This window comes from Miscanthus floridulus, chromosome 3 (genome assembly GCF_019320115.1).
Source record: "Miscanthus floridulus cultivar M001 chromosome 3, ASM1932011v1, whole genome shotgun sequence".
Lineage (NCBI taxonomy): Eukaryota > Viridiplantae > Streptophyta > Magnoliopsida > Poales > Poaceae > Miscanthus > Miscanthus floridulus.
The window spans coordinates 124,990,170-125,018,045 of NC_089582.1; the positions used below are offsets into that span (position 1 = coordinate 124,990,170).

General features: G+C 47.9%; 1 protein-coding gene and 1 pseudogene across 1 annotated transcript; both read left to right on the forward strand.

Moving 5' to 3' along the window:
- Positions 1-8,993, forward strand: part of LOC136544355 (anthocyanidin 5,3-O-glucosyltransferase-like) — a 16,045-nt pseudogene extending 7,052 nt beyond the window's left edge.
- A 6,721-nt stretch (positions 8,994-15,714) lies between these two features.
- On the forward strand, positions 15,715-19,911 carry LOC136546798 (protein FAR1-RELATED SEQUENCE 5-like). Its single transcript, XM_066538769.1, has 3 exons — positions 15,715-18,421; positions 18,500-18,562; positions 19,267-19,911. The coding sequence occupies exons 1-2, from the start codon at positions 15,715-15,717 to the stop codon at positions 18,514-18,516; spliced, it is 2,724 nt and encodes a 907-aa protein (XP_066394866.1). The 3' UTR covers positions 18,517-18,562; positions 19,267-19,911.
- Positions 19,912-27,876: the final 7,965 nt, after the last annotated feature.

The following is a 27,876-nucleotide window of genomic DNA, read 5'->3' on the forward strand; positions in this document are numbered from 1 at the left end:
GTATGGAAAAGCATGGAGGGCAAAGCAGCGTGCACTAAAAATAATATTTGAAAATTAGGAAGAAGCTTATGAGCGTCTCCCTGTAATGTTGAACGCAATGAGGGCTATAAATCCTAGGATGCACTTCGAGTATTTACCTAAGGAGGGTGAAACAAGGAATGGTAGCCAGGTATTTGAAAGGGCCTTTTGGGCGTTCGGGCAGAGCATCGAAGCATTCAAGCATTGCAGGCCCATCGTCTCAATTGACGGGACCTTTCTTATAGGAAAATTTGAAGGCATAATGCTTGTTTGTATTGAGACAGATGTAGAAGACCAGCTTGTACCATTGGCCTTTGCGATTGTTCGGAAGAAGGACATGGATAGTTGGTGTTGGTTTCTTCGGCTAGTAAGACAAGTGGTAATTAGTCTGGGACATGATGTTTGTGTGATATTCGATAGGCATGCTGGCATTCTAAATGCCGTAGAATAAGAGATTCCTGGTTATGGCCAAATACATCACCGGTGGTGCACCAGACACCTTGCTCAGAATCTTATAAGGTGTGATCACACAAAGGACAACTTCAAATTATTTGAGGAGGTTTGTAGGCAGCAAGAGGTTCAATTATTCAAAGACAAGCTAGATGCCCTGAAGTTAGCCACAAATGTTGATGGCAGGCAATTCTTGAGCGAGTTGATGGCGTCAAAGGATAAGTGGTCACTTGCATATGACACCAGAGGTTGGAGATGGGGCTTCATGACTAGTAACATGGTAGAGATGTTCAATAGCTTTCTAAGAGGTTGTCATGGTCTGCCTGTGACTGCTATTGCCTCATTCACCTTCTACAAGTTGAATGCTTGGTTCATTTTGAGGAAGAAGCATGCGAGGTCTCTATGGACAACAGGCAAAGCTTGGCCACTTTTAGCATCTCAGGAACTAGCTTTCTCAAAGAAAAAGTCTAAACGACAGAAGGGTTCATGTTTCGATCTGATCAACCATGGATATGAGATTCTAGAGGGTGGTGGAACTAACATTGGTGGTGAAGACCAGGGTGCTCAAAAACATAAAGTAGTGATCAATGAGAACAAGTGTACGTGTGGAAAACCGATCATATACCATAGGCCTTGCTCCCACATGATTACAGCATGTCGCCTTAGACGTGTTGACGCTGAGGTCCCTCCCCATATGGCCGTGGAGTTCTCTTTGAGGAACCTAATGAGCACCTGGAATCCTCAATTCGAGCTATTTCTTGACGAGAGTCAATGGCCTACTTATGATGGCCCTAAGTATGTGGCTGATCTTGGTTTACTCTGGAAGAGTAGAGGACCTAGGCGGTAGAAGCGGTTTAGAATGGACATGGACCGAGCCACGAAAGGTAGATCAAGCATGAGTAAGGTTGGGACACATTTTGTAGAGGACACCCAAAAGAGCCATTGCTCTGGTTGCCATAAGACGGGCCACAATAAGAGAAAATATCCTAAACTACTTAGACAACAGGTATCCACCAAGCTAGCTACTTGAATTGCTTTGTGTAATAGTGCATTGGTTTACTTTTGTTTTTTTATTGTTATGTTACTTCGTACCACATATACATGCTTTAACTTATACTAATGCTTTGGCATTCCTTATGTTGCAGGATGGATCGGTTCCCCCTTCTTGATCCAAGGTTTGATGAGCACCACCGGGCTCGAAGGATCGAGAACGGAGAGGTATATTCAATAATTTGTATGAAACAGTGCATTGTTCATCTTTTGCTCTATAGTCCATGCTCTTTATAAAGTGACATGAACTAATACTTTTTCATGCTTGTCTTTTTTTGTAGGTTTTGAATGTGCTGAGGCCAATGACACATGAGGCCTCTATGACCATGGTCTATGACGAGAGGTACACGCCCCTCCTGAAGCTGGTGAACCTTGCTACCGTTGCTCATGTTTGTCGTCGAGGCACACCACCTTTCAACCCAGCGGCGCTGACGGTGTTGATAGATCAGTGGCGTCCGGAGACACATAGCTTTCACCTACCATGTGGGGAGATGACGGTCACTCTTGAGGATGTTGCCATGATCCTTGGAGTCAAAATCCAAGGATTCCTAGTGACAGGAGACATGGAGTCTAAAGGATGGCAGCAGCGAGTTGAGCACTTCTTGGGACATCCCCTAGCGATAGTTGAGGCTGGCAAGAAACGGCGCAGCAGTGGGGTGTCCCTGAGGTGGCTTTGTCAGCAGTTTTGGGAGTGCCCACCCAACATAGACACCTAGACCATGACATACTACTGTCGGGCCTACGTCCTATACATGTTTGGTATGGTTCTCTTCCCTGACGGCACTGGAGACACAGCGTCCTGGATGTACATCTCGTGCCTTTGGAACTGGGAGGATGCCGGCAATAGGAGTTGGGGCTTGGCTATACTTGCCTTCCTGTACCGTCAGCTTTGCGAGGCTTGCCACCATCCTAGAGGCACGCACGCTACAATGTCAGGGTGCATCACACTGTTCCAGGTAATAAAGCAAAGTTGTATAAGTTTCCACTACAATTCAATGTTTTTTCTTAACAAAAGTGATTAACATGCAAGTTTCCACTCTTTTTTGCAGATTTGGATGTGGGAGAGGCTTCCAGTTGGGAGACCGCATCAGCTTGATCCCCCACAACCTTGGTTTCCTCAAGGAGATGCAGTTGTCGCCCCTACCATGGCACACCTCTACGAGTGAGCCCATGGAACTTACCATGTGTCACACCACGCGTACATCAGCTTCACCAACGAGCTGGACACCCTTTTGCCACAGCATGTAAGTTTCCCACCCTTTTGGCCTAATCGAGGATTTGTGCACAAATTATGCGTCGACTAGTTGATGACGACATTGTGTACAGGTTGAATGGCGCCCATATCGGTGGAGGCAAGTCACGGATCTCAACTTGAGCTCCTTGTGCATGGCAAACGAGGACGTCTGGATGATGAGGACCCCCCCTTATTTGTTTCTATGCAGTGGAGTACCATCTCCCTCACTGTGTAGCACGGTAGTTTGGTAGGCTGCAGCCTTCTCCGCCCGAGGATTTCTCCACCAGTTGGTAGCTCCACAAGTACGTAACATGCAATATTTTGTTCATTTCACATGAATGAATCATTGAGTAGGCCTTCATATTGCCGCTATGGTGTAAAATTTGTAGGTTCAGTAGACAAAAAAGAAGAAGATCACCAACTGGTAGCTGGAGCACCAGCACTACATTGATGAGTGGATGTTGATGGAGCAGAACAACATGGGCATCCACGCCGTCCATCGTGACAAGGCATTCGATGATTACCTTGTTTGGCTTGGTCAACGAAAATGCTTCAATTGAGGCCTGCTTGGACGGAGCAAGACATTGCTGACATTGCGAGCGAGGATGAGGGCAACAACCCATATGACCAAGCTACCCAAGAAGGCAAGCAAGTTGAGATCGCCCCTGCGTTAGCCAAAGCTGTAAGTGATACAACTATTTCCATCTCTGAGGTCTTTACTGTGATGGAGACTTAAATTCTTGTTTTTGTTGCATAGAGCACGGAGATAATGAGGACAGTGGCCGAGCAAGGAAGGGCATTGATGATTCCTGTGGGCGATCCTGATGAGGCCTCCATGTTACGACAGCACATTCAGGTAGTCTCCTGTCATTCAGTTGATGTTACATCTTTATATAGTTTTGCGACCAACCCCACTTACTAATAGTGCTTTCAAAATGCAGCGTGCCATGCATCACCTCCGAAAGGTAGTTGCACACCTTGGATGTAGACGTGACCCGGATGTGGCAGTCCCACAATAGCTTGGTGCTGGACCTTCTACTGCACATGTTGGAGGGACTTCATCTTCACATGGTGCACATGTTGGCGGGACTTCTTCTTCACATGGTGCAGCAACTAGTGTAGAGGGTGGTCAAGGACATGGTCCTTATGATGATGAAGGAGAACACTAGGGAGAAGATGATGAAGGATAGGGAGAGTACTATGAGCATGAGTATGATGAGATTGGCATGTCCCAGCTTGAAGATGCACCCCAAGGAACTCAAGGCCCCTCCGGTTCTGGACGTCCACAGAGGATGCTCAGACCAGTGGATAGGTACACTCTAGGTACCTATCCGTTTGGGAGGGCAAAGCGTTACGCTCGCCGTCCATGTTAAGGTACATCTTTTGATATGGTAATCATGATACTTGGCTTAGATATTAGCAAACACTAAATAGCTATGTGAAGGTAGTCTCATTAATGGTTTCTAACTTAGCTCAATATCCGTTAAAAGTTGTGAAAATGGACTACTGTAGGAAAAAAAGAGACAAGGAGAAAATGATGGAGCATTAGACAAGGAGCGAACTAAAAGATCCAAAGACTTCATATGCTTCTTTTGTGCATGGACTATGTATGCATTGGACCTTATGCAATGCACTATGTATGGACCTTGTACTATGTTTGGACTATGTTGGATGATTGATGAAGCATATGTATGGACTATGTATGGATGTTGAATGTGTTGGACTATGTTGGATGTTGAATGTGTTGGACCTTATGTATGTATGGATGTTGAATGAATGTGTATGTCGATGTGGTCATTTGTTATGTGAAATTCTATATGCTCATGTATTTTGTCATGTATTCTATGTATTATGTGTTATGTGTATGCTCAGTTCATTGTTTTTTGGTGAACCCTGGAGCTCGGCGTCAATTGAACACACACCGAGGGTGGGCACCTCGGCGTTTAGTCAATTGACGCCGACCCTTGGTGCATACTGGAATCCTTTGCCTCGAAGCGACGAGGTGCCCAAGCTCGGCGTTCCATAAATTGACGCTGAGCCATTAATCTCGGCGTGAAAATATTAAACGCCGAGGTAGGCGTGTGGGCTGACCCGATGATGCCCGTGGCCCAAATGTCAGCGTGGCTCAACTCGGCGCCTAGCTGTTCGATCTCAGCGTGGGCCGACTCAGTGCTGAGGTTCGGCCCAAACCTGGCGTGGGCCGTGGTGATCCAAACCCTAGGGTTTGCATGGGCCGACTCAACGCCGAGCCTCAGCCCAACACTTCACGTAAACGCCCGAGCCAAACCCTAGGGTTGGCGTGGGCCGAATCAACGCCATGGTCTACCTCAGCGTCGTCCGACTTGACGCCAAGCCTATAAATCATAAAAAAGAAAGAATAAAGTATTAAAGACAGAGGTCTTCTAAACCTTTGGTATAGGTTGAAATCCTATTTGCATGATTCAAATGAAAAATCTCTCAACGATTCCTCTTCTACTAACACGAGTTATACTAATAAGAGTAGACATGCTATATTTATGTTTGTTCCTGTAGGAAAAACTGAAGGTTGGTTCGATTTCAATCCCCTATTTTTAGAGAGAGTCAAATCTTTTTTTCAGTTTGGGAATCAACCATAGTACATGAAACTTAGAGATAGGTAAAGTGCAATTTATGAAATAGCGAATGCACAACGATTACACTCACATCAAAACTAACAATGGCATGTCGCAAACTAAACCTAGCATGCCTTAGGGGATTGAAAGAAACAAGTGATACAGACGTTGCAAAGGTACTACGATTACACACTCACATGAAAACTAACAATGGCATGTTTCAAACTAAACCTAGCATGCCTTAGGAAATTGAAAAGAACAACTCATACAAGCATTTCACATTCGGATTGACTAACAAAGGTTGGTCCTAATAATGCTCCCATATATTGAACTGAGTTGCGCCTTCCCCATAGTATCCTCCAGTTGACGGTGGCGGTGGCGGTGGCGGTGGCGGTGGAGAAGGAGGCCCGTGCTTCTTATGGTACGGGCACTGGCAATACGAATTATTGCATAGTGCCTCCTCTGCATCATTGCTATTGTCGTCGTCCGACTTGTCCCTGTTACCACTTCTAGGGCCATACTCTAGGTCAAAGATGCATCCCTATAGATATGTGATGTACTGTTGATGGGGATAGATATGAGGAGGGTCGACCCATCTAGTGAAGCCATAGTTATCTGGACAGCTTGAATCCTGAAAACCCATCTACCAATAAGTACTACTACAAACCAAATACAAATCTAAAAAAGCAGAGAGTTCAAAGGAAATATAAATCCTCGCGGGCATCTAAAGAAACGACGGCCTCCACCGTCACAGTCATTGTATATCTGCACAACGCAATCCAAACTGTGGCGGCATTTTGGCCAATCTTCAATGTGCTTGTCGTATGATCTAAGAGATCTCTCACAGGTGAAGTCACTCTTCCTCTCCAAAGGAAATTCCTCTATTGGTTCTTCAAAAGAATCAGGACCTAGAGAACCCTCCCACACAATCAGAGGTCCCTTCCTCACCCCCTTTCCTCTCCCTCCGCCGAAACCCTTTCCACTCAAGGAACCTCCACTCGACATTTGCTAAAACTAAACCAGAAAACAAGTTGTGTGGATGTGGAGCAAGACATGGAGCACTATATATAGAGATGAAGGCAGGTTCACCATCAATGCTACTTGACAAAAAACTTGTGTGCATACTCATTTATTGAATCTGCAAAGGCTAGATGCTTCATCTGAAAAGCCTACAACCATGACTGGTCATTTCATCTGAAAAGGCTACACCTGTGTTTTGTCACTTCATCTAAATGCAGTACATCACTCAGATATTAATTCATTGCGTATATGGATACAACAGTAAACGAATCTAAGCTTTTCAGTGAGTTTTCAAATAGATTTTTCATTGACTGCAACAGTACTTGTAGCCCTTTCAGTGACTGCAACAGCACAAGTAGCCTTTTCAGTGATATAAACAGTAGCACTATAGTCCTAGGATAGTTAATGAAGTACAGGGCATAAGACCATCTGAAATAAAAGCATAGTGCATTACAACATAATAAAAAAAGTCCAAGGAATAAGTTCATCTGAAATAAAAGCAGAGTGCATTACAACATAGTAAAAAAGTCTAGGGCTACACGACATCGCTCATGAATAAACCAAATACCTACTTAGTGCAATGAGGCCACTTTCCCTTCCTCTGGGCATTGGGATTCTCCTCCATCGCTGCCTTCGCTCGACACACACACGCTCAAGCTTCTTCTCCCTCTCTGCCCTGTACGCAGCAACACGCCTCCTTTCCTCCTCTTCCTTATGCTCCTTTTCTATAGCCTCCTGTCTGCGTCTCTGCTCAAACCTCTCCTTAACCTCCGCATCCCACTCCTTCAGGCCTTCTAGATGCTGCTTGTCTGACTCCTTGATCTCAGTGTCAATCCACTGCTCAAAGTCACACATTGGTGGAACGGTCTGCAAGAAAAACAAATTGTTACAAAACAAATAAATAAGCAATACTTAATATCACAAGAAAATTAATTAACACAATAAAAATTCCTCACAATCGATGCACGGCGCTGTTGCTTTGTAGGTTCCCATGCATAATTGGGACACATCCAGTACCTCTATCTATATGTTTCCTTATCTTCAGAGATGTCTACCTTGCAAGGATCACCACAAAAGCACATGGGTCGAGGAACACCTTCAGGGAGAGGCTTTAGGTCGTAGGGATTTGCCCTCTGGCGACCATAGCTACAATTAAAAGAATTTAGTCATATTAACGGAGAACCAAACCTAAACCTAGGGTTTTCTATTTGTTGCACAAATAATGAATAAACATTGGGATTACCTTGGAATACGAGCTTTACCACGCCTTGGCATCCTAACATTACGTAGAAAAAAATCAATCCAAAGTACCTTGCAACGAATGTAAAGCTAATAACACTAAATCACCATACCTCCCAAATAAGCTTTTCATTACAAACCCTAAGCAAATTTGAATCCCAACAAACACAAAATTTAACTCAATGATTATAAACCAGAACATATACAACAACAACAACCATACATTTGGGTCATTCAATCATTTGAACCACCATACATTGTACGAATGACATGAACATGAACCAAACCTATAATGCCAAGTTAAAAAAAAACACAAACAACCGAATCTAAATGGATGAAATGAAATAGGGGAAAGAGGAGTACCTTGGCAAAATGTCAAAACCCTCGATCTGGCCTCCCAAGAGCTGGATTTAGGATTTAGGGTTCGTGGGAAGAGAGAGGGAGTGGGAAATGGCCACCTGTTGGTTCTAAATGGAGGGAGGAGGAAGAAGGGGGCCGCGGCGCGGCCTCAACTGACCGAACCTCGGCGTTGAGTCGGGCCGCGCCGAGGTTAGCGTCTCGGCGTCAGCTGATCGCACGCCAACCTCTTGGCCCACGAAGCATTGTTGGGCCGCCTGGGCCGCACGCCGGATGGTGCCAAGAGCTCGGCGTGACTCCCCACCACGCCGAAGTTAGGCCTGTGGCATTGGCTGACACGACGCCGACGTACTGGGCCCCATGCGCCAGCCCCGGAGTCGTCGGTGACGTGGCAAGGACTCGGCGTCGTGTCAGTCGACGCCGACCTTCATACCTCGGCGTGATTTCCTAAGATGCTTAAAAATGATCTATTTGTAGCAAAAGTTTTGGCAGGGGTCTTTTTGTAAAAAATATTTTAAAAAGGGACCAAAATGCAAAAATTTCACGGAACAGATCCAGTTCCCTGAGCCGGACTTGGAGCGGCTGCTTCTGGCGGGGTTCTTGGAGAGGATGAGGAACAGGGGCATGGCGGTGAAGAACTGGGCGCCACAGTCAGAGATGGTGCAGCACGAGGCCGTCGCTGCGTTCGTGACGCATTGCGGGTGGAACTCCACGCTGGAGGCAATCATGTCTGGATTGCCGATGATCTGCTGGCCGATGTACGCCGAGCAGCGCATGAATAAGGTGTTCATGGTGGAGGAGATGAAGATCGCAGTCGATGTGGAGGGATACGAGGAGTTCGTCAAGGCAGTGGAGGTGGAAGCAAGGTGAGGCTTGTGATGGACACCGACCAAGGGAAGATGCTGAGGGAGAGGCTCGCAATCATCAAGGAGAGGGCCTTGGAGGCCATCCACGAAGGCGGGTCTTCTGAAGCGGCATTAGCAAAGTTTTTGAAAGACATGGAAGTGGAGAATGCCATAGCCCCCCACGGATGATCATGGACTCCAAAACTGAGAGTAGAAGTTAGCCATTAAGTAGGTAGGGATAGCGAGCAATTTGATCCCTCTCAGTTTCAATTTGGGTGAGGACACCCATTTGATGACTTATAGTGTCAGGCAAGTGTGCCTTGCCGTGCCTGTTTATCACCTCCTCTCTTTGTTGACTATGCTCTGATAAAAATATCAATTGCCTTGTGTCCCGGTTGGTTCTGTTGATCAATTCACGTTAGTTGCCAACTGCCACGCAGATTGAAGCATAGTACGAAGGCAGTGTTTCTGGGCTGGGCTTGTGGAGAGAAGCAGGGGCACTGAGCTGGTTCTCCCCATAGGAGCTCCCATGTTAGCGCAGATTTTGGCATGGCAATACAGTGCAGTTGGCTGTACTTTATGTGCATGCATAGTGGATTCTACACGATTGATCAACTTTTTGTTGTATCCCTGGACTCTGCCATGTTGTTTGAGCTTTTGCATGTTTTCAATTTGCAGCCTCATCATTATGCAAATTTGGACATAATTTGAATCCACTGGCAGAGCTGGGAGTTATCAAAGGAGGATATTGCAATTTGGGGCTTGAAGCAGCTTAGATTAAAAGGAGGAAGTCATCCAAAGTTTGAGGATCATGTATCAAGAACTTGTACAGTGATTCTCTGGTTTTCTTTTCTTTAGCTGTGTTTCAGAACCTTATTAGAAGTATGCGATTGGGGGAACACAGCCCTATGTAACTTTTAAGGTTAATAACATTGGTCATTCATTGTCAAGATGAAAACATGTTGGAAATGTATATTCAGCTTGGCATGGAAATGGAGCGTCGGTAACTCAGGGTGGATGTATCTCAAAATTTGTCCCTTCGGCCCTGTTCGCTTCGATGAAAAAATAAGCCGAAACATTGTTCCGGCTGATTTGTTGTGAGAGGAAAATATTGTTTTGGCTGAAAAAACAAGCTGAAAATGACGGATTATAAGAGAAGTGAACAGGGCCTCATATGGTCAGAATCATCTAGCATACTCTATATATGGTTATTACAATTGCTAAAAAGAATTCCCACATATATTACTTTGTGGCATAAGGAATGCATTCAAAGGAATTTAAGTTAACAAAAAACTAATTCGCTATAATCTTATCAAGTGGTCAGCCAAATTTTTCTATAGGAGCGCTAGGCAACTCAGGCAAACAAAACAGCTGCCGTATTTTGGCCATCCATTTTTTTTGGCTTGCCTCTAAACCAAACTGTTTTTTTTTTTCTTTTTGCCCTGATTTCCAGATTTTCTTTGGTTCTAAGGATTGGCTTGTATAGATCAAATGTGTATCGACATTTGCTTTTCTTGTGAAAAAATGCTATCTGTTAGTTATGTTGTGTCCTAACAACAACCAGTTTTGTATATCATTGGGTCTACAACAACAACAACTCTGAAAATACAATTCAATCCAAATGGCTATGTTGATGATAAAATATTACAGTTTATATTAGATTATATATCCATAAAAAAACAAGTAGCTTAAGAGAATGAGACCATGAAGGAAAAACCATAGACGTAAAGTTGGCCATGCAGCCCGCCGGCCCGGCCCATGGCCCGGCGTTTTGGCCCGGCACGGGCACGGCACGGCCCGAGGCACCAGGCTATGCCTGGGCCGCCGCCCCAGCCCGTGGCACGGCCCGGTGACGGCCCGGTGCCCCAACGGCTTCATTTGGCCCAGCAAGGGAGGCAGCCCACGAAGCCAGCCCACCCCACCGCATATATAAGCCGCTGCCCGCTGCCTCCCTCTCCATCCCTAACCCTAAGTCCCTAATCCCCATTCCTCCCCCGCCGCACCGTCTGCTCTCGCTCGCTGCCTCGCTCTCGCTCTCGCATTCGCGATCCACCGCCAACGCCGCTCTCCATCGACCATCGTCGTCCGTCCTCTCTGGCACCGGTGACCTCACCGGTGCTCCTCCACCTCGCACTAAGTTCGCTAACCCCGTCTCCTCCCTCCTTTTCCTCTCCTGTTTCCTCTCGCTCTCGCTCAGAATCGGTGAACCATGTGAGTTCGTGTTCATGTCACTCCCTCCTCCCCCACCTCGCCATTGATTCTAATCGGTGTCTGTCTCATCGTCTGGCTGGCTCGCTGGCTTCTTCATCTCCGGCACCGGGCTCCGGGAAAGCAGGTTCGGCACTTTCCCTAACCCTAGATCTGCTCTTCTCTGTTGTGTCTCTCTCTGATCTCTGTCTCTCAAGTGTCATCTCTCACTCTTCTTCTTTGTGTGCAGGTTGGTGCCTGACGCCGTGTCTTCCTCTTCTAGAGTAGACATGGCCAGGCTGCCAAAGCGCCCGTTGAGGGACGGTGCTGGAGCTGCTGGAGGTCGAGGTTGTGGACGGCTGTCCGGCTCGTCCGCGGGCGGTTGCGGTTCCGGCCTCGCAATGTGGGGGGAGGATCAGCATCCCCTCGACGACGGCGAGGACCAGGCGCCGCACCCAGACGACGAGCTGGAAGTCGAGGACGATGACGACCTACGTGATGATGCAGCCGGTCTGTTCGGCATCGACCTCGGTGACGGCAACCAGCCCTAACAAGGTGCAGTACTTGCTTGTGCATCAGCGCTGTGCATGCCATATCATTAATCTGATTGTTAAATCTGGCATGAAGAGGTTGAAACCTTATACTGAAGATTTCAGAACTGCAATAAGTTTTTTAAATTCCTCTAATCAAAAAATTGCATTGTTTAAGAACTACTGCACTGCTCAGGGTCTTAGACCTAGAAAGTTTGGCTTGGATATGGATGCTAGATGGAATTCTACTTATTTGATGCTCAAACACTTGCTGCCATACAAGGAAGTCTTTCATGTGTTCATTACCTCTAATTATGGTTCTACTTTGTTGACTGCACAGCATTGGTATATTGCTGAACAAATAATGATATTCCTAGAACTCTTCTATAATTTCACTGTTGTCCTGTCTGGTGTTTATTATCCCATAGCTTCACTTGTTTTGCACCATATGCTTGACATGGCTGAACATTTACAAAATGCTGAAAGAGATGCTAATTTTAGAATGATTGCTACTCCTATGAAGCTTAAATTCCTTAAATATTGGGAGAAAATTCCACTGATTTATTCATATGCATTCATTCTTGATCCTAGAGCTAAGATGAAAGAGTTCTTTAATGTGCTTGAATTGCTTGGTAAAGCAACTGGGTGCATTTATAGTGTATACTATGGTGATGTGAAAGATGAATTGTATAGATTGTTTGCCAAGTATGAACAGAAATTTGGTGCAGTTAGGTCTCAGAGGGTTTCAGTGCCTTCAGCTCATACTGGTAAGACAAAATAGGTATGGGGAAGGATCTTTGCAGGTCCTGGTGAATCCCCTGTCGGTTCCTCCTCATCTTCATCTACTCCATCTGCTGTCAGTGAGCTCAAAGCTTACTTGGATAGTGACCCTGTCACATGTTATGAGAAATCCTTTGACATACTCCTCTGATGGCGTGACCACAAGCTAACCTATCCAATCCTATCTATTATGGCTCGAGATATCATGTCTGTCCCTGTATCTATTGTCTCTTCCGAGTCTTGTTTCAGCTGTACATCCAGGATACTCGAAGACCAGCGGCGGCGCTTGTTGCCTGAGCATGTGGAGATGCAAACCTGCATCAAGGACTAGGAGCAAGGTGCAAGAAGGGAACAACATACACATGAGGACCTGGACCTGGAGGAGGCATTCAAGAACCTCTTCCTCAATGAACAAGGCGAAGGCAGCGGCACCGGCAGCGGCACCGGCGGTACTGCTGGTGGTGGATAGAAGAAGAAGAAGAGAAGAGGAGAGGTAGTCACTCACTCAACTGAAACTTCCATATTGCTTCTTTACATTCAAGTTCACTAACATTGCTTGCTTCTGTACAATTTTGCAGGTACTTTTGTTGTGACAGAGTGAGACAGTGAGTCACTATGAATGTTGCCACTGATATTGGTAGTTGGCTATTGTAATAGGATAGAACTTTTGCTGCTGTGAACTCACTAAGTCACATTGTCACAATGACTTTGCCACTGATGTTGGCTATTGTAATAGGATAGAAGAACTAAGACTTTGACACTTTAGAGCTGGTTGTACTCTTTTATCCTTTCTAGGGTTTCTCACAAGGGTGAGTTTTACCTAGAAAGGTTTTTAATGAGGCAGCATTGCATAAAATAGCTCATATTCATATAATGATATAATCTTGTCTTTTGTCCCTTGTCCTTGTGTTCTGAGTTGTGAGTTTGAGACTTGTGTCTTGTGAGTTTGAATTGTGATTGTGAAATGTGGATCCTGCGGTTTAGAATTATGAGAATATGAGTTTTGAATCTGATGTGAATCTGGTGGTTTTGAATCTCTGAGTTGTGAATTTGGTGGTAAAATCATGTTGAAAATGATCAAGTTCTTAAAGACTTAGTTATTTTTGCAGCCGGTCTATGGGCCGGCACGGCCCGGTGAAAATGGTCGTGCCCAACGGGCGGCACGGCCCGGCCAAACGGCCCACAGGCCGTGCCTTGGGCCGGAGGCCAGGCACGAGCATGCCATAGGCACGGCACGGCACGGCCGGCCCGGTGGCCCGGTGAGGCACGACGCCGCGTCGGCCGGCACGGCCCGATGGCCATCTATGCATAGACGTAACCCTTGTAAGGCAACTAGCAATGAGAGGGAGAGGAGACAATAAAGAGGTGCTGATGAACGCCTAAGTAGCTTAGAGCCATGTGGATCATAGTTCTAGAGCTAGATGACAGCAAAAAGTGTCAACTGTCAAACATAATAAAGAAGAAGGTGGGAGACAGAAACGAAGAGCCTCCCTCAACTAATGTAGTATTGTAGTGTGAGCTTGCAAAAATGAAGGGAGATCTAGCAGCAAAGAAAAAGGCTCGGTATGCAAGCAACTAATTGGAGCCTGTGACAGATTTGTGGATACTCTTTTTCTGCACGAAAGAGAGTTGGTATTTGTGTAGTGTTCGTCGTATGCAATCAATGCAGTTAAGTTCTTGCTTCTTTATGGTCAGAAAAAAAAGCACCTATACACAACTTTGTGGTGTTAACACGTAAACTATTAATGAAAATTAGTTAGTCTATGCAATTCAGTCATAGCTTGATTATTTAATCCAATTTAAATTTGAGTTCGGTTCTTTTCTAATTTGTGGTGTTGAGCATTTAGTTCATGGATGGTTAACATTAAATCAAATTGATACATGGCTGACGATATGCATTCAGATTGAGGCCGGTTGGGAAGTGTCGGCAATAGGGACGTCCACTGGAGAAGAAGAGGAGAAGCTTGGGATTCGTGTGGTGGAGATGGATAGCGGTGATGGAGGCGACGGCATGTGCCGCCGAAGGCCGGGAGGTGGAGGAGGCGAGGGCGCTCGCGCCGGATCTAGAGGAGAAGCTCAGGTTAGGGGTGACCGTGGTTAAGGGTGGCGGCGGAGGTGACGTCCACTCTGCCAGAGCCAGGCAAGGTGGGCAAACCACGGGAGCGTGAGGAAGAAGAGAGAAAACATGCAGGCGGGATGTGTCCACGTGCACCTGCTAGCAGAGTCTATGTATAATTAGGAATATTTAACTTTTTATCATTATAACGGATGTCACCTCTTTAGATAGCATTCTTAAAATTGCTCCTATATATTTACCATCGAGGGAGAGCATTTGATACATTCTTGCCATTTTCGCTGACGTGACACGCCAACTCGACCTGACAGCATAGACCGGCCACGGGAAATGACATTTTTGCCCCTCATCTATTTCTTCTATCTCTATCCATTCCTCGCTCGAGCTCCGGCCATGGCCGACGATGGGGTCCATGGCGGCGGCTGACAGGACATAGGGGAAGTTGGGGGGGAAGGCAGCCGGGGCCACAGCCTGCAGGTCTACGGCCACGCCCGACGCCGGCGACGAACATGGCGACACCTGGAGCACGCGCAGGAGCACGGCCTCCTCGGCGCCGGCGACGAACATGGCGGCCCCGTGCCTCCTCGTGCTCGTGCTCCTCTGCTTCCTCGCCGGTGGAGGACGCGCATCCCCGGCCACAGACGAGTTGTGCCGCGTCTCTTCGTGCACGGTCGCTGCCGGTACCGACGAGCCAAATTCCCCCACCGGCGACGAACATGGTGGCACCTCGCCGGACCTAGGACCTCGCACGCGCCGCCGGGGATGGGGGAGCAGCGACCGGAAGGGGAGGAGCTGGACTTCGCGCGGCCGACCATGGGGGAGGCACGCCGAGGATGGGGACGCACGCGTGGTAGAGCCCACACCCACGACAGAGCCCACGCGCGGCAGATCTCATGCCTGCGTTCGCCATCGGAGCTGCGCTGCTAGCTGGGGTGGTGCGCAGACCTCGCGCTCGCCGGCTTCATCTGCTCCTGCTCGCGTCTGGGAGGGAGGAGGCGGAGCTGAGAGGCGTGTAGGCCAGGATGCATCTTTATCAAGCGATGAGGATAAGACGGACGAAGAAGAAATAGACGAGGGGGTAACAAAATCATTTCGCATCTCAGAGACACGCTGGCTTCCCTACTTGTCATGTCACGTATACAAAAATGGCTTAAGACGGACGAGCAATTTTAAGAGTGCTATCTGAAGAGGTGACATCCATTATAATGATAAAAGGTTAAATATCTTATATAATTATATTTCACACTAAAAGTTCGCTCATATCTTTTCTCCCTGCTTCTCCTATAAATAGATAAGGGAGAACTCATCAGAAATGGTTGGACTGGGAAGCGACTCAGTCATGAGGCGCATGACCACGTCGCAGAACAACTCGCTCCCAGCCGTGGGAGGCTCAACCACACACGTTGACCCACACCTGCCTCCTCCGCAGGCGATCCATCCAACCCCTAGGTCCCCTTCTCCCTCCTCCTTCCTCCAAACCCTGGCGCAAACCCTAATGTCCGCCGCCGTGGACCCTTCGCGCCTCTCCGGCGAGTCCTCGCCGTCGTCCCCAACCTCCTCCGGCTCCTCCTCCCTCTCCTCCTCTGGTGCCGCCGATGCCGCCGCCACCAACCTGGCCCAGACAGCATCGACCTCCGCCCTCGGCGATGACACCGACGCCGATGCCCCCACCTCCCCGCGCGTGGGGATGTACTTCGAGACCGAGGACGACGCGTACGAGTTCTACAAGGCCTACGCGGCCCGTCTCGGCTTCGTCGTCCGCAAGTCCAACAAGTCCAAGAACTCACGGCACACCGTCACCCGCCGCCTCTTCGTCTGCTCCAAGCAGGGCTTCCGCCAGGAGCCCAAGAAGACCCAGGTCGAGACCGCAGGCTCCGGCGTCGCGTCCTCATCCTCGCTGGCGCCGGCGCCTCGGTGCCCGGACTCGCGCACAGGCTGCCTAGCGTCGCTCACCATCAAGCTCATTCCTTCCGCAAACGCATTCGTCGTTACGGACTTCGTCGCTGATCACAACCACCCGCTCGCCTCTTCCGCGCCCGCTGTGTCACTGGCCTTGCTGCCGCCAAGCTCGTCACACCACAGCATTGCCGCGGCGGCCAGCTTGCCGGACCCAAGGGATGGGCCGCGGCCTGATATGCATTTTGAGACAGAGGAGGATGCGTATGTCTTCTACAACAGGTACGCTGAGCACGTAGGCTTCAGTGTCCGCCGCTCCTACAAGAAGCGGAAGCGAGGGATGATAGTGTCTCGGATTTTTGTTTGTTCCCGTGAGGGTGTCAGTGACCGCACCAAGCAAGAGGGTGGAGCCACAGTCAGTGCAAGTGGTGGTGCAGGGTCAGCAGCCACACCTAGGCCGGGTCCGCCACCAACACGGACCGGATGCCAAGCGAGAATGGTGATCAAGATCACCCCCTGCCGGACATACCGTGTAGCAAAGTTTTTTCCAGAGCATAACCATCCTCTCGCCAATCCAGAGAGCGTGCATAAGCTGCGGTCTCATAAAATGAGAGCTCGTGCACATGAGCTTGGGGCAGGGGAAATGCATCGAAGGAAGCAAGGGAAGGGTGTGCAGCTTGGGGATGCTGGCGCAGCATTGCAATACTTGGAGGAGTTGCAGGTAGAGAATCCTTCAGTGTATTATGCAGTAGGAGTGGGGCCTGATGGGAAATCCGCTGTAAATTTCTTCTGGGCTGATGCAAAATCAATAATTGACTACAGGAGTTTTGGGGATGTTGTTTGCTTTGATACAACATATGGATTGAACATTTATGGACGACCATTTGCACTGTTTGTTGGTGTTGACAACCATAAGCAGTTACTTGTGTTTGGTGCAGCACTGCTCTATGATGAGAGCGTTCAGTCACTGAAATGGGTATTTGAGGTGTTTGCTGATGCCATGCATGGTAGGCACCCACAAACTATTTTGATTGATGAGCGTCCTGAGTGTACCATTGCAGCAGCAGAGGTGTGGCCTGGAAGCAACCACTGCACAGGGGTGTGGCATATGTACCATAATTCAAAGAGGCACCTGAAGCAGGTGTTTGAAAGCTCAAAGAGTTTCAGCAATGCTTTGAGCCATTGCCTCTTTGACTGTGAGGATGAGATTGAGTTCTTGTCAGCATGGGAAAAGCTAATTGAGAAACATGACATTATTGAGAGTGAGTGGCTCAGCAGACTTTTCCTGGTGAAAGAAAAATGGGCTTTACCTTATCAGAGAACCATTTTTTCTGCTGATATACTCTCAACTCTTCGTAAGGATAACATGATCAATGAATTGAAACGAGAGCTCAGTGAGCAAGAAGATATCCTGCAGTTCTTCAGGAGATATGAGTCTATTCTGGAAGAGCATCGATCAAAGAAATTGCATGCTGATGTTGATGGCAGCCAGGTTACTCTGCCTATCCCGTCGTTGCGAATGCTAAAACAATCATCAAATGCTTATACACCTGAAGCTTTCAAGATGTTCCAGGGAGAGTTTGAGGCTTACATGAATTGCATGTCCTTCCCCTGTGGTGTGGTTGGCACAATCTCGGAGTACAAGATTGTGCTTGATGAGAAGCCATCACAGAGCTTCGTCAAATTTGATGCACTAGATGGCTCGGCCACTTGCAGCTGCAAGAAGTTTGAAGCTGTAGGGATTCAATGCTGTCATGTACTGAAGGTGCTGGATCTCAAGAATATCAAAGAACTTCCAGAACAATATATTTTGAAGAGATGGAGGAAAGATGCTCGTTCTGTTCAAACGGGGGAGGAACCTGCCTATGGATCTGGCGGTGTTATGCGATCAACCTCAGAAGCCCGATTCAGTAACATGTGCCGGTTGGCTAGCTTGATTGCTTCAAGAGCTGCCAAATCTGAGGATGTGATGTCATACATCGAAAGTCAGTCAAATGCTCTTCTGAAACATCTGGATGATATTCTACAGACAGGCTATCCTGATATGGGAAATCACACTGTTGCTTCAAGTAATCAACCAATTTCTTTTGTAGGCAGCCAACACCCTGATCATTCAACACCAGTAGGAGTGGTTGCACAGACAACAAATGGTATATACTAATGTTTCAATATTTCCAACATCTCATCATTCTTTACTGTTTTATTGAACTTCACATGTGTAATGGCAGGCCTGATGGGGCTTTGATGGTGCACATTTGCAGTCTACAGTTCAGATCATATTGGCAACATTGGTAAGTAGTTAGTGATGTATGTTAGTTTACTCAGGAGAGCTGATTTTATTGTCCATCGCTAAACATGAAAAAACTCAAGGGGTGGGGGGTGGGGGTGGGGGGCGGGAGGTGAGATAGTAGAGATGATACAAAACATTATGGAGTTTTTTGCTTACTGTTTAACTGTCTATCCATTTCACTGCTGTCGAAGGGCAGGCCTGGTGCAAGCGGTAGAGTCTTACCGCCTGTGACCGGAAGGTCCCGGGTTCGAGTCGCGGTCTCCTCGCATTGCACAGGCGAGGGTAAGGCTTGTCACTAACACCCTTCCCCAGACCCCGCACAGAGCGGGAGCTCTCTGCACTGGGTACGCCCCATTTCACTGCTGTCAGCTATTCAGCTGTTTGGCATCAGATGAATGTCCTTTAATATGTTTACTGGACTAGCTACCAATACAAGGCCAAATTGATATCTTTCACTTCTAATCAGATTTCCTAAACAGATGGTGCTTCCCTTCTTAATGTTTTGCTTATCCTTTTATTTTCAGTTAACTTGAACTCAGGTTCTGTTTGTCCACAAGATTGAAACTTTGGTTATTTAGGCTTTTCCGCTAATTTTTCTCGAATGTGAAATGAAATAGAAAGCCTTGTTTCTAAGCTCGTTAATTTTGACTACAATTATGTGAAAGTTTTACTGACAATTGATTTGTTTCTTTGATAAAACTTCAGGGCTGACATGATTGTCAGGAATTCCTCCTCATCGAGAACTTGTATTCGCCAGTGGACAACTGAATGGGTCCGTCAGTCTTTATAAATTTAGTTGGGCATTAGTTGAAGTCTGTGTACAGTATTTATCTTGGCCATGTTGATGTAATTGTGGTGCTAATTATATTCAATTTTGATGAGCCTGTGCTTTCTCTGCATCAAATGGCATTTTTTGGTACATTTTAGATATTTGGTCCACTCCTGGCAAATAAGGCTAACCCCTTTTTTCAAAGGAGTTGAAGTGGTAAGAGAGCTTATCAATTGTACGGAGAGCTTTGTGTGTTCTTTCATGAGAAATTATTATGAAGGCACCACAACCTTCAAATCATAAAAAAGAAAAGAAAAAAGTTGCAAGCGCATAGGAACAATCGATCATCATAACTAGCTTTAGGATGCTATTGTGTACTCAATTATAGTTACTGCAGCTGTACTTGGACCCCAGAATCATACGTGCCCCCTGCCGTCCAGTTCTGTGGTATTGTGCTTGTTGGAACTAGCCATTTCTGGTCGCTGCCATGTGGAGCTCCGCTGCTAAATAGCATCCTTATGGACAATGGGCCACTTGGTGGGGAGACTGCAGCCCATACAGCACCATGAGTTCGGCTAGAAGCTGGCATGTGCGGTTCACAGTCTGCATTCAGCCATCAACAGGTATTTAGAACTAGGAAAAAGTCTATTTTTGGCCCTCCAACTATGGCTGCAGTTTATTTCTAGTTCTCTAACTTGAAAACCATACACGCGTAGTCCCTTAACTCTCAAAACCGTTTAAAATTGGCTCTCACGCCCATTCGACAGCGGTTTCGGCCCAGTCAACCCACCACGATCACGGTTTCGGTCTAGTCCTCGTCCCTTTGCGACTGTTGCGCGGTCAACGAGCGAGAGCAGAGAGGGAAGGAGAGAGAGAGAGAGAGAGAGAGAGAGAGAGAGCAGGGCAGAGCGGAGGGGGCAGAGGGCACTGGGGCGCCGGCGGCGGTCCTGGGGCCTCGGCGGAGCAGGCTCCGACGTGAGCTGGGCGGCAACGGCGCTCGGCATGGAGGCGGCGGCTCGCAGCGGCCCAAGGCGGCGTCCGTCTCGGCGCGACGGCGACTTCAGTCGTGGCGGCGCGGCAGGCGAGGGCGGCTACAAGCGGGTACGGCGTTCCTGCGGCCTCGTCGCGTAGGGCTCCGTGGCCCGTGCGGCTCGGCAAAGCAGAGCGGAGTCGGGTGAGCAGCCTCCTGCGGTGCTCGACTCCAGTGCGATGGCGAGCAGTGGCTAGCCCGTTCTGCGACGGCTGCAGCGAGCGCGGCTTTGGCGGCTTCTTCGAAGGGCCGTGGACCAAGGTGGCCTTTGGGTCCGGCGGTGCTCCGCCGATTCGGGCTAGCGGGAGGTCGGTGGCGGTCTCCGACGAGCCGAGGTAGAGCTCTGCTACGGAACTGGCCACGGCAGCAGACTGAGGGCGGCGGTGGCTGCCTGAGGTGGAGGCCAAGAGAGGAGGGGCGCTCCGCCGTTCCTTGCTCACGTACGGGCACACCAAGAGCGCCGTGTGCTCCGTTGCGCTCCGCCTCGGCGTCGCGGAACAGGCCGCCTCTGCTACCACCTCGGCCGCGGGCGGTGTCTCCGCTGCCGTAGCCACGCAGGTGGTGTGGACCCCAGTCGACGTCGTCAGCCAGAAGATCCTACTCGTGGACGGCGTGCGTGGCCTGTACCGCGACCTCGGTGTCTCAGTGCTGACCTACACGCCCTCAAGTGCCGCGTGGTGGGCCTCCTACGCGACGGCGCAGCGGCTTCTCTGGCGCACCGTCGGCCCTGCGCACCCCACCGCTCGCCATATGACGGCGGATGGCCGAGCTCTCCCCATTGCTCCGGGCTGATGGTGACATTCTTCCGGCCAGGTCCCCGTCGGCGGCCGCTCATCCGCCGCTGGCGCGCCGAGACGCCCGACCGCGCCACCACCACCGTGGCCTCGCTAAGCCTCTCGTCCTCCTCGTCCTCGAAGGGGAGCTCCCACTGCTTCTCGAGCATGGAGCGCTGCAGCAGCACGATGGCCTCGAGCGAGGACTCGAACTCCGTGTCAAGCTCAGGCGCCGGGTCCACAGGTGGAGGCGGCAGCGGTGGGGCAAGCGCGGGCGCGGAGTGGTTCCTGAGCGCCCGGATGGCGTGCGCGCGCGTGGCCGGCGGGGGAGGAGGAGAAGGCACGGTGCGCGACGACGGTGAGCTTGGGCGTGGCGGGCGCGAACTGCAACGACGGGTGCGCGTCCGGGGGCGCGAGGTCGGTGGAGCCGAATGAGGTGGCGAGCAGGCGGTTGCCGGCGCTCAGCCCGATCACCGCCGGCGTCGCGGTCATGGCGTCCCCTTCACCTGCGCACGCCACGGCCGTGCGTGAGTACTGAGTACGTATGTATGCACACATGACACACCTACCGAAACTCCGAAAGTGACAGTTCAAACCATGTTACGAGAATCAAGAATATTTTGCTCACTACGCAAAGCACAAAACCTTGACTCATCAAGAGGCTTAGTAAAGATATTGGCTAGTTGCTTTTCGGTGCTCACATGGCAAATTTCGATATCTCCTTTGGCTTCATGGTCTCTCAAGAAATGATGTCGGATGACTATGTGCTTAGTTCTTGAGTGGCTTATGGGATTGTTGGCTAGCTTTATGGCACTTTTGTTGTCACACAAGAGTGGGATTTTTGTGAAGTGACATCCGAAATCTTAAAGTGTTTGCCTCATCAAAAGTAGTTGAGCACAACATGCACCGACTGTAACATACTTGGCCTCGGCGGTGAAAAGGGCTACACAATTTTGCTTTTTAGAACTCCAAGACACTAGGGACCGTCCAAGGAATTGACATATCCCTGAAGTGCTTTTTCGATCTACTTTGCAACCGGCGTAATCAGAATCCAAATACCCAAGTAGATCAAACCTAGAGCCCTTAGGATACCACAAGCCAAGGTTAGGAGTGTGTACTAAATATCTCAAGATTCTCTTAACAGCCACTAACTGACACTCTTTCGGGTTAGCTTGAAATCTAGCACATATGCACACACTAAGCATAATATCGGGCCTAGATGCGCACAAATAAAGTAGAGAGCCAATCATAGAGCGATATACGTTAGTATCCATGGCTTTCCCTTCATCATTGAGATCTAGATGTCCATTGGTTGGCATGGGAGTTTTGATAGGCTTGGCATTCACCATGTCAAACTTCTTGAGCATATCATGGGTGTACTTCGTTTGGCTAATAAAAGTTTCATCCTTCACTTACTTGATTTGAAATCCAAGGAAGAACTTCACTTCACCCATCATGGACATCTCAAATCTCTTGGTCATGATCCTACTAAATTCTTCACAAAAAAGAATGATTAGTACTACCAAATATTATGTCATCGATATATATTTGGCACACAAATATATCTTTACCAACTTTATGAGTGAAAAGGGTAGGATCAGTGAAAGCTCTGGTTTGGTTTTGGTGAATTGATGAAACCGTAAGTGTTAACCTAGTTTATCAAAGTGATTATGAGATAGGTGGCACATTCCAAGTGATGGAGCAAATGAAGATCGTGATATGATGATGGTGATGCCATGGTGATGATCAAGTGCTTGGACTTGAAAAGAAGAAAGAGAAAAATAAAAGGCTCAAGGCAAAGGTATAAGTGGTAGGAGCCATTTTATTTTGGTGATCAAGACACTTAGCGAGTGTGATCATATTTAGGTTCGATAGCCGTACTATTAAGAGGGGTGAAACTCGTATCGAAGTACGGTTATCAAAGTGTCACTAGATGCTCTAACTCATTGCATATGCATTTAGGATCTAGTGGAGTGCTAACACCCTTGAAAATGCATGTGAAAATATGCTAACACACATGCACAAAGTGATACACATTGTGTTTAGCATTTGGGAGCAAGAGTTTGAAACTTCATCGGCAGAGTGTCCGCCCATAGAGTGCGGACAGTCCGACAGTGCCACTGGCGCCCTGTATAGAAAAGACAGGGTTTCACAGAGTGGACCGAACGCTGGCCTCAATTGAACCGGTGCGTCTAGTTAGTGGAAGCAGTGAAGACGCTGGCATCGGTCTTTGACCGAACACTGGGTCACTTCATGACCGGATGCAGAGTAGGTGCGTCTAGTCCCGCTGATGTGGAGGCTCAGAGAAGAGGAGAAGGACCGGACGCTGTTGCTGCGTTCGATCGTGACCGACTAGACACGTCCGATCATAGTTGAGTAGCTCTAGGAGCTCTCTGGACTTGACCGGACATTGCGCCTCCTGTGTCCAGTCGTGATCGAACTGACGCATCTAGTCGTGACTAGAACCATACTGAAAGTGACCGGACACTGGGGTCCTGTGTTCGGTCCTACACTGTAGAGCGTCCGGTCACAACTTAAGTGCACTGATGACCATTGAAATTGGGTGATCAGCATTTGAAGCAGGGGCCATGTGACATGCATCGCACGACCGGACGCTAGGGTCCTACGTCCGGTCGATCTGATCGGCGCGTCCGGTCGCCTCAATTTCAGCGGACTGAGGAGACAACGGCTCTATTTCGTGGGGGCTTCTATTTAAGCCCCATGGCCTGCTCAAGCTCACTCTCTTGGCCATTTACATTGACATAGCAACCTTGTGAGCTTAGCCAAAGCCCTCCCACTCATCTCCATCATTGATTCTTCATCTTTGAGAGATTGGGAGTGAATCCAAGTGCATTGCTTGAGTGTTTGCATCTAGAGGCACTTGGTGTTCGTGTTTCGCTGTGGGATTCGCTTGTTACTCTTAGTGGTTGTCGCCACCTAGATGGCTTGGAGCAGCGAGGAATGTTGAGTGGAGGTTGGTGATTATCTCTGGCTCCGATCGTGGTGATTGTGAGGGTTCTTGACCTTTTCCCGGTGGAGAGCCAAAAGGCACTGTAGTAAATTGCTCGTGGCTTGTGTGATCCTCATCTTGTGTTGGTTGTGTGGCACCCTATTGAGGGTTTGGCGTGTGATGCCAATTAGCGTGTGAACCTTCAAGTGAGTGAATTGCCACAACGAGGGCTAGCTTGCCGGCAAGCAAATGAACCTCGGTAAAAAATCATTGTGTCATCATTTGATTCCGAGGTGATTGGTCTTCATTGGTATTCATTCTTGTGATTGATTGGTTCATTCCTTGACTCGGCGATATAACCATCTTACTCTCTCTCTCTTTTTATATTACCGCAAACTAGTTTTCAAGCTCTTTAGTGTAGCTAGTCGTGAGAGCTTGTTAGTTTAGTTAGTGTAGCTCTTTAGTTAGCCTTTGAGAGCACACTAACTTAGTGTAGTGACATAGCCATTGTGTAGATAGAGACTATATAAACTAGAATTGTGGTAGATGGCTTGCATTTTTAGTAGGCTAGTGCAACACTCACTTTGCCTCATATTTGTCCAACCGGTTTGCAAAGTGTTATAGAAATTTTTATAGGCTATTCACCCCTCCTCTAGCCATTAGAACCTTTCAATTAGCTTTGCCTATTTTAAAGCCTTGTTTAAGCAAGAATTCCTTAAGGCATTCATACCATGCTCTTGGTGCTTGCTTAAACCTATAAAGCGTCTTTTGGAGTTTGTAGACATGGTTGGGAAACTTGTGATCTTTAAAGCCCGGTGGTTGCTCAACATAGACAAGTTCTTGAATAGGGTCATTGAGAAATGCACTCTTCACATCCATTTGATATAGCTTGAAGTTGTGATGAGCGGCTAAAAGCTCTAGTTTGGTTTTGGTTAATTGATAAAACCCTAAGTGCTAACTTAGTTTATCAAAGTGATCATGAGATAGGTAGCACTATTCCAAGTGATGAAGCAATGACGAAGATCATGACAATAGTGATGGCATGGTTATGATCAAAGGCTTGAACTTGGAAAAGAAGAAAGAGAAAAACAAAAGGCTCAAGGCAAAGGTATAAAAAGTAGGAGCCATTTTGTTTTAGTGATCAAGACACTTAGTGAGTGTGATCACATTTAGGATAGATAGCCGTACTATTAAGAAGATCACCAATCTGATGACCATGAGATAGAGGACTAATGAATCAGGCACTGAGTTTCTTCAGAGATTCCAAGAGACTAGGAATTTGTGCTTCTCATTAAGTTTGGCCGATGATCAGCTAGCTGCTTTAGCTGTCCAAGGAATGCTGCCAATGTGGAAGAAAAAGCTGCTAGGACAAGAATTTGACAACTTGGGTCAATTGGCTCAACGAGTAGCAGCGCTCAATAGCCAATTCCAGAGTATGCGTAGAGACACTCGATTCCAGAAGAATACCACTGTAGCTGAAGCTTATGATCCATACTCAGTAGATGATGGCTATGAAGATGAAGAAGAGGTTGCTGCAGCTGAATGGAATTGGAGCAAGAAGACAGTAATGGTGCTAAATCCTTAGGGAAGAAGAGTCGAGGAGAGCTATGACTTTGATGTCATGAAATCAGACAAGCTCTTTGACTTTTTACTTGAGAAGGGCCAGATCAAATTGCCAGACAATCATGTTATGTTGCCCCCTGAACAGTTGAAGAATAAGAAGTTCTGCAAGTTCCATAATGCTACTTCTCATTCCACTAATGAGTACAGAATTTTCCGGCAGCATATACAGAGGGCTATTCAGCAAGGGAGGCTCAAGTTCGATACGCCTCAGAAGATGAAAGTTGATGATAATCCTTTCCTAGGAGATCAAAATATGGTTGATGTTGGGATATTCAAAGGAAAAACAAAGGTCCTAACATCAGCCAAATCAAGAAAAGATGGAACAGTCGATCCCAAGATGCAGATATCGGCTGATGAATACAGAGAGGTTAAAAAACATCGTGATCAGCAGAAGAGCCGATACTAGCAGGGGGAACATCAAAGGATGGAGCGATGAGGCCGCGAGTCACATCTCAGATCCAGTTGAATAAGTGGCAGCGGCAGAAGGAAAAAGATTATCAGCAATGGTTAGAGGATCAAGAATACCAGCGTCAACTGGAAGAAGAGGGATATAAAAGGAAGCAAGCCGAATCGCACTAGAATTGTCCTTTCTTCAGATACTGCTGGAACGAAGGTTTAAAATTGCCTACCAGACATGACTGTCCGAAATATAGTAATCAATATTGGGAGTTTAGGCAATCTCAAATCAACTGTCGGTCTATCCATGCCCAGAATGCATATCATCATAATAACATGGATCAACGCTTTAAAAATAAAAGTATTCATGATCGGCTGGGAAAGACAGTTGTTGACCAAGACTGGGCTGATCATGAAGAAGGAAACAATCAGAGGGAACATGTTTGGCAAGAAGGCCAATGGTGCCCCAGAGGTTTAACAAGGAGCCAGAAAAGAAGAATGCAACGCCTAAGGAATAAGGAGTTGGAACAGACTCAGGCATCTAGTAAAACTCAAGTATGGCATGCCAAGCAAATAGCCGATAGAAAGCAACCATCGGCTAATATTCCAATGGTTTTTCTATTATCGTCAGAGTTCAGAGTCAATGGTGAAAGCCTACAGCCGATCCAAGCAGTCGGCTTCGAAAGTTTGTTTTAATGGATAATCCAATAGATGATACAGATGGTAAACTAGGACACGGCTTCACGTCGGATGATGAATTGGAAGAAATGGATATTGGCTCCGGAGACAGACCTAGGCCGACGTATGTAAGTGCTAAATTGGATCCAGAGTATAAGCAGGAATTAATTAATTTATTGAAAGAGTTTAAAGAATGCTTTGCTTGGGAATACTATGAAATACCTGGTTTAGACCGGTCAATTGTTGAGCATCGGTTGCCAATGAAACCTGGATATCGGCCATTCAAGCAAGCTCCAAGGAGATTCAATTCGAACGTGCTTAATGATATTAAAAAAGAGACTGAAAGGCTACTAGAGGCGAAGTTCATCCGACCATGCCGATATGCAGAGTGGATATCGAATGTTGTCCCTGTATACAAGAAGAATGGAAAATTAAGAGTTTGCATTGATTTCAGGGATCTGAACAAAGCCACACCCATGGATGGTTATCCAATGCCGATAGCCGATATGTTAGTAGATGCAGCAGCCGGACACAAGGTTATTAGCTTCATGGATGGCAATGCAGGGTACAACCAAATTTTCATGGCTGAAGAGGACGTAGCAAAGACCACTTTTAGGTGCCCCGGCGCAATTGGCTTAAGGCGCCGGGTCCACAGGTGGAGGCGGCAGCGGTGGGGCAAGCGCGGGCGCGGAGTGGTTCCTGAGCGCCCGGATGGCGTGCGCGCGCGTGGCCGGCGGGGGAGGAGGAGAAGGCACGGTGCGCGACGACGGTGAGCTTGGGCGTGGCGGGCGCGAACTGCAACGACGGGTGCGCGTCCGGGGGCGCGAGGTCGGTGGAGCCGAATGAGGTGGCGAGCAGGCGGTTGCCGGCGCTCAGCCCGATCACCGCCGGCGTCGCGGTCATGGCGTCCCCTTCACCTGCGCACGCCACGGCCGTGCGTGAGTACTGAGTACGTATGTATGCACACATGACACACCTACCGAAACTCCGAAAGTGACAGTTCAAACCATGTTACGAGAATCAAGAATATTTTGCTCACTACGCAAAGCACAAAACCTTGACTCATCAAGAGGCTTAGTAAAGATATTGGCTAGTT

Excerpts from the sequence above, each read along its gene's own strand:
- LOC136546798 (XM_066538769.1), top strand. The coding sequence starts at position 15,715 with ATGAGGCGCATGACCACGTCGCAGAACAACTCGCTCCCAGCCGTGGGA.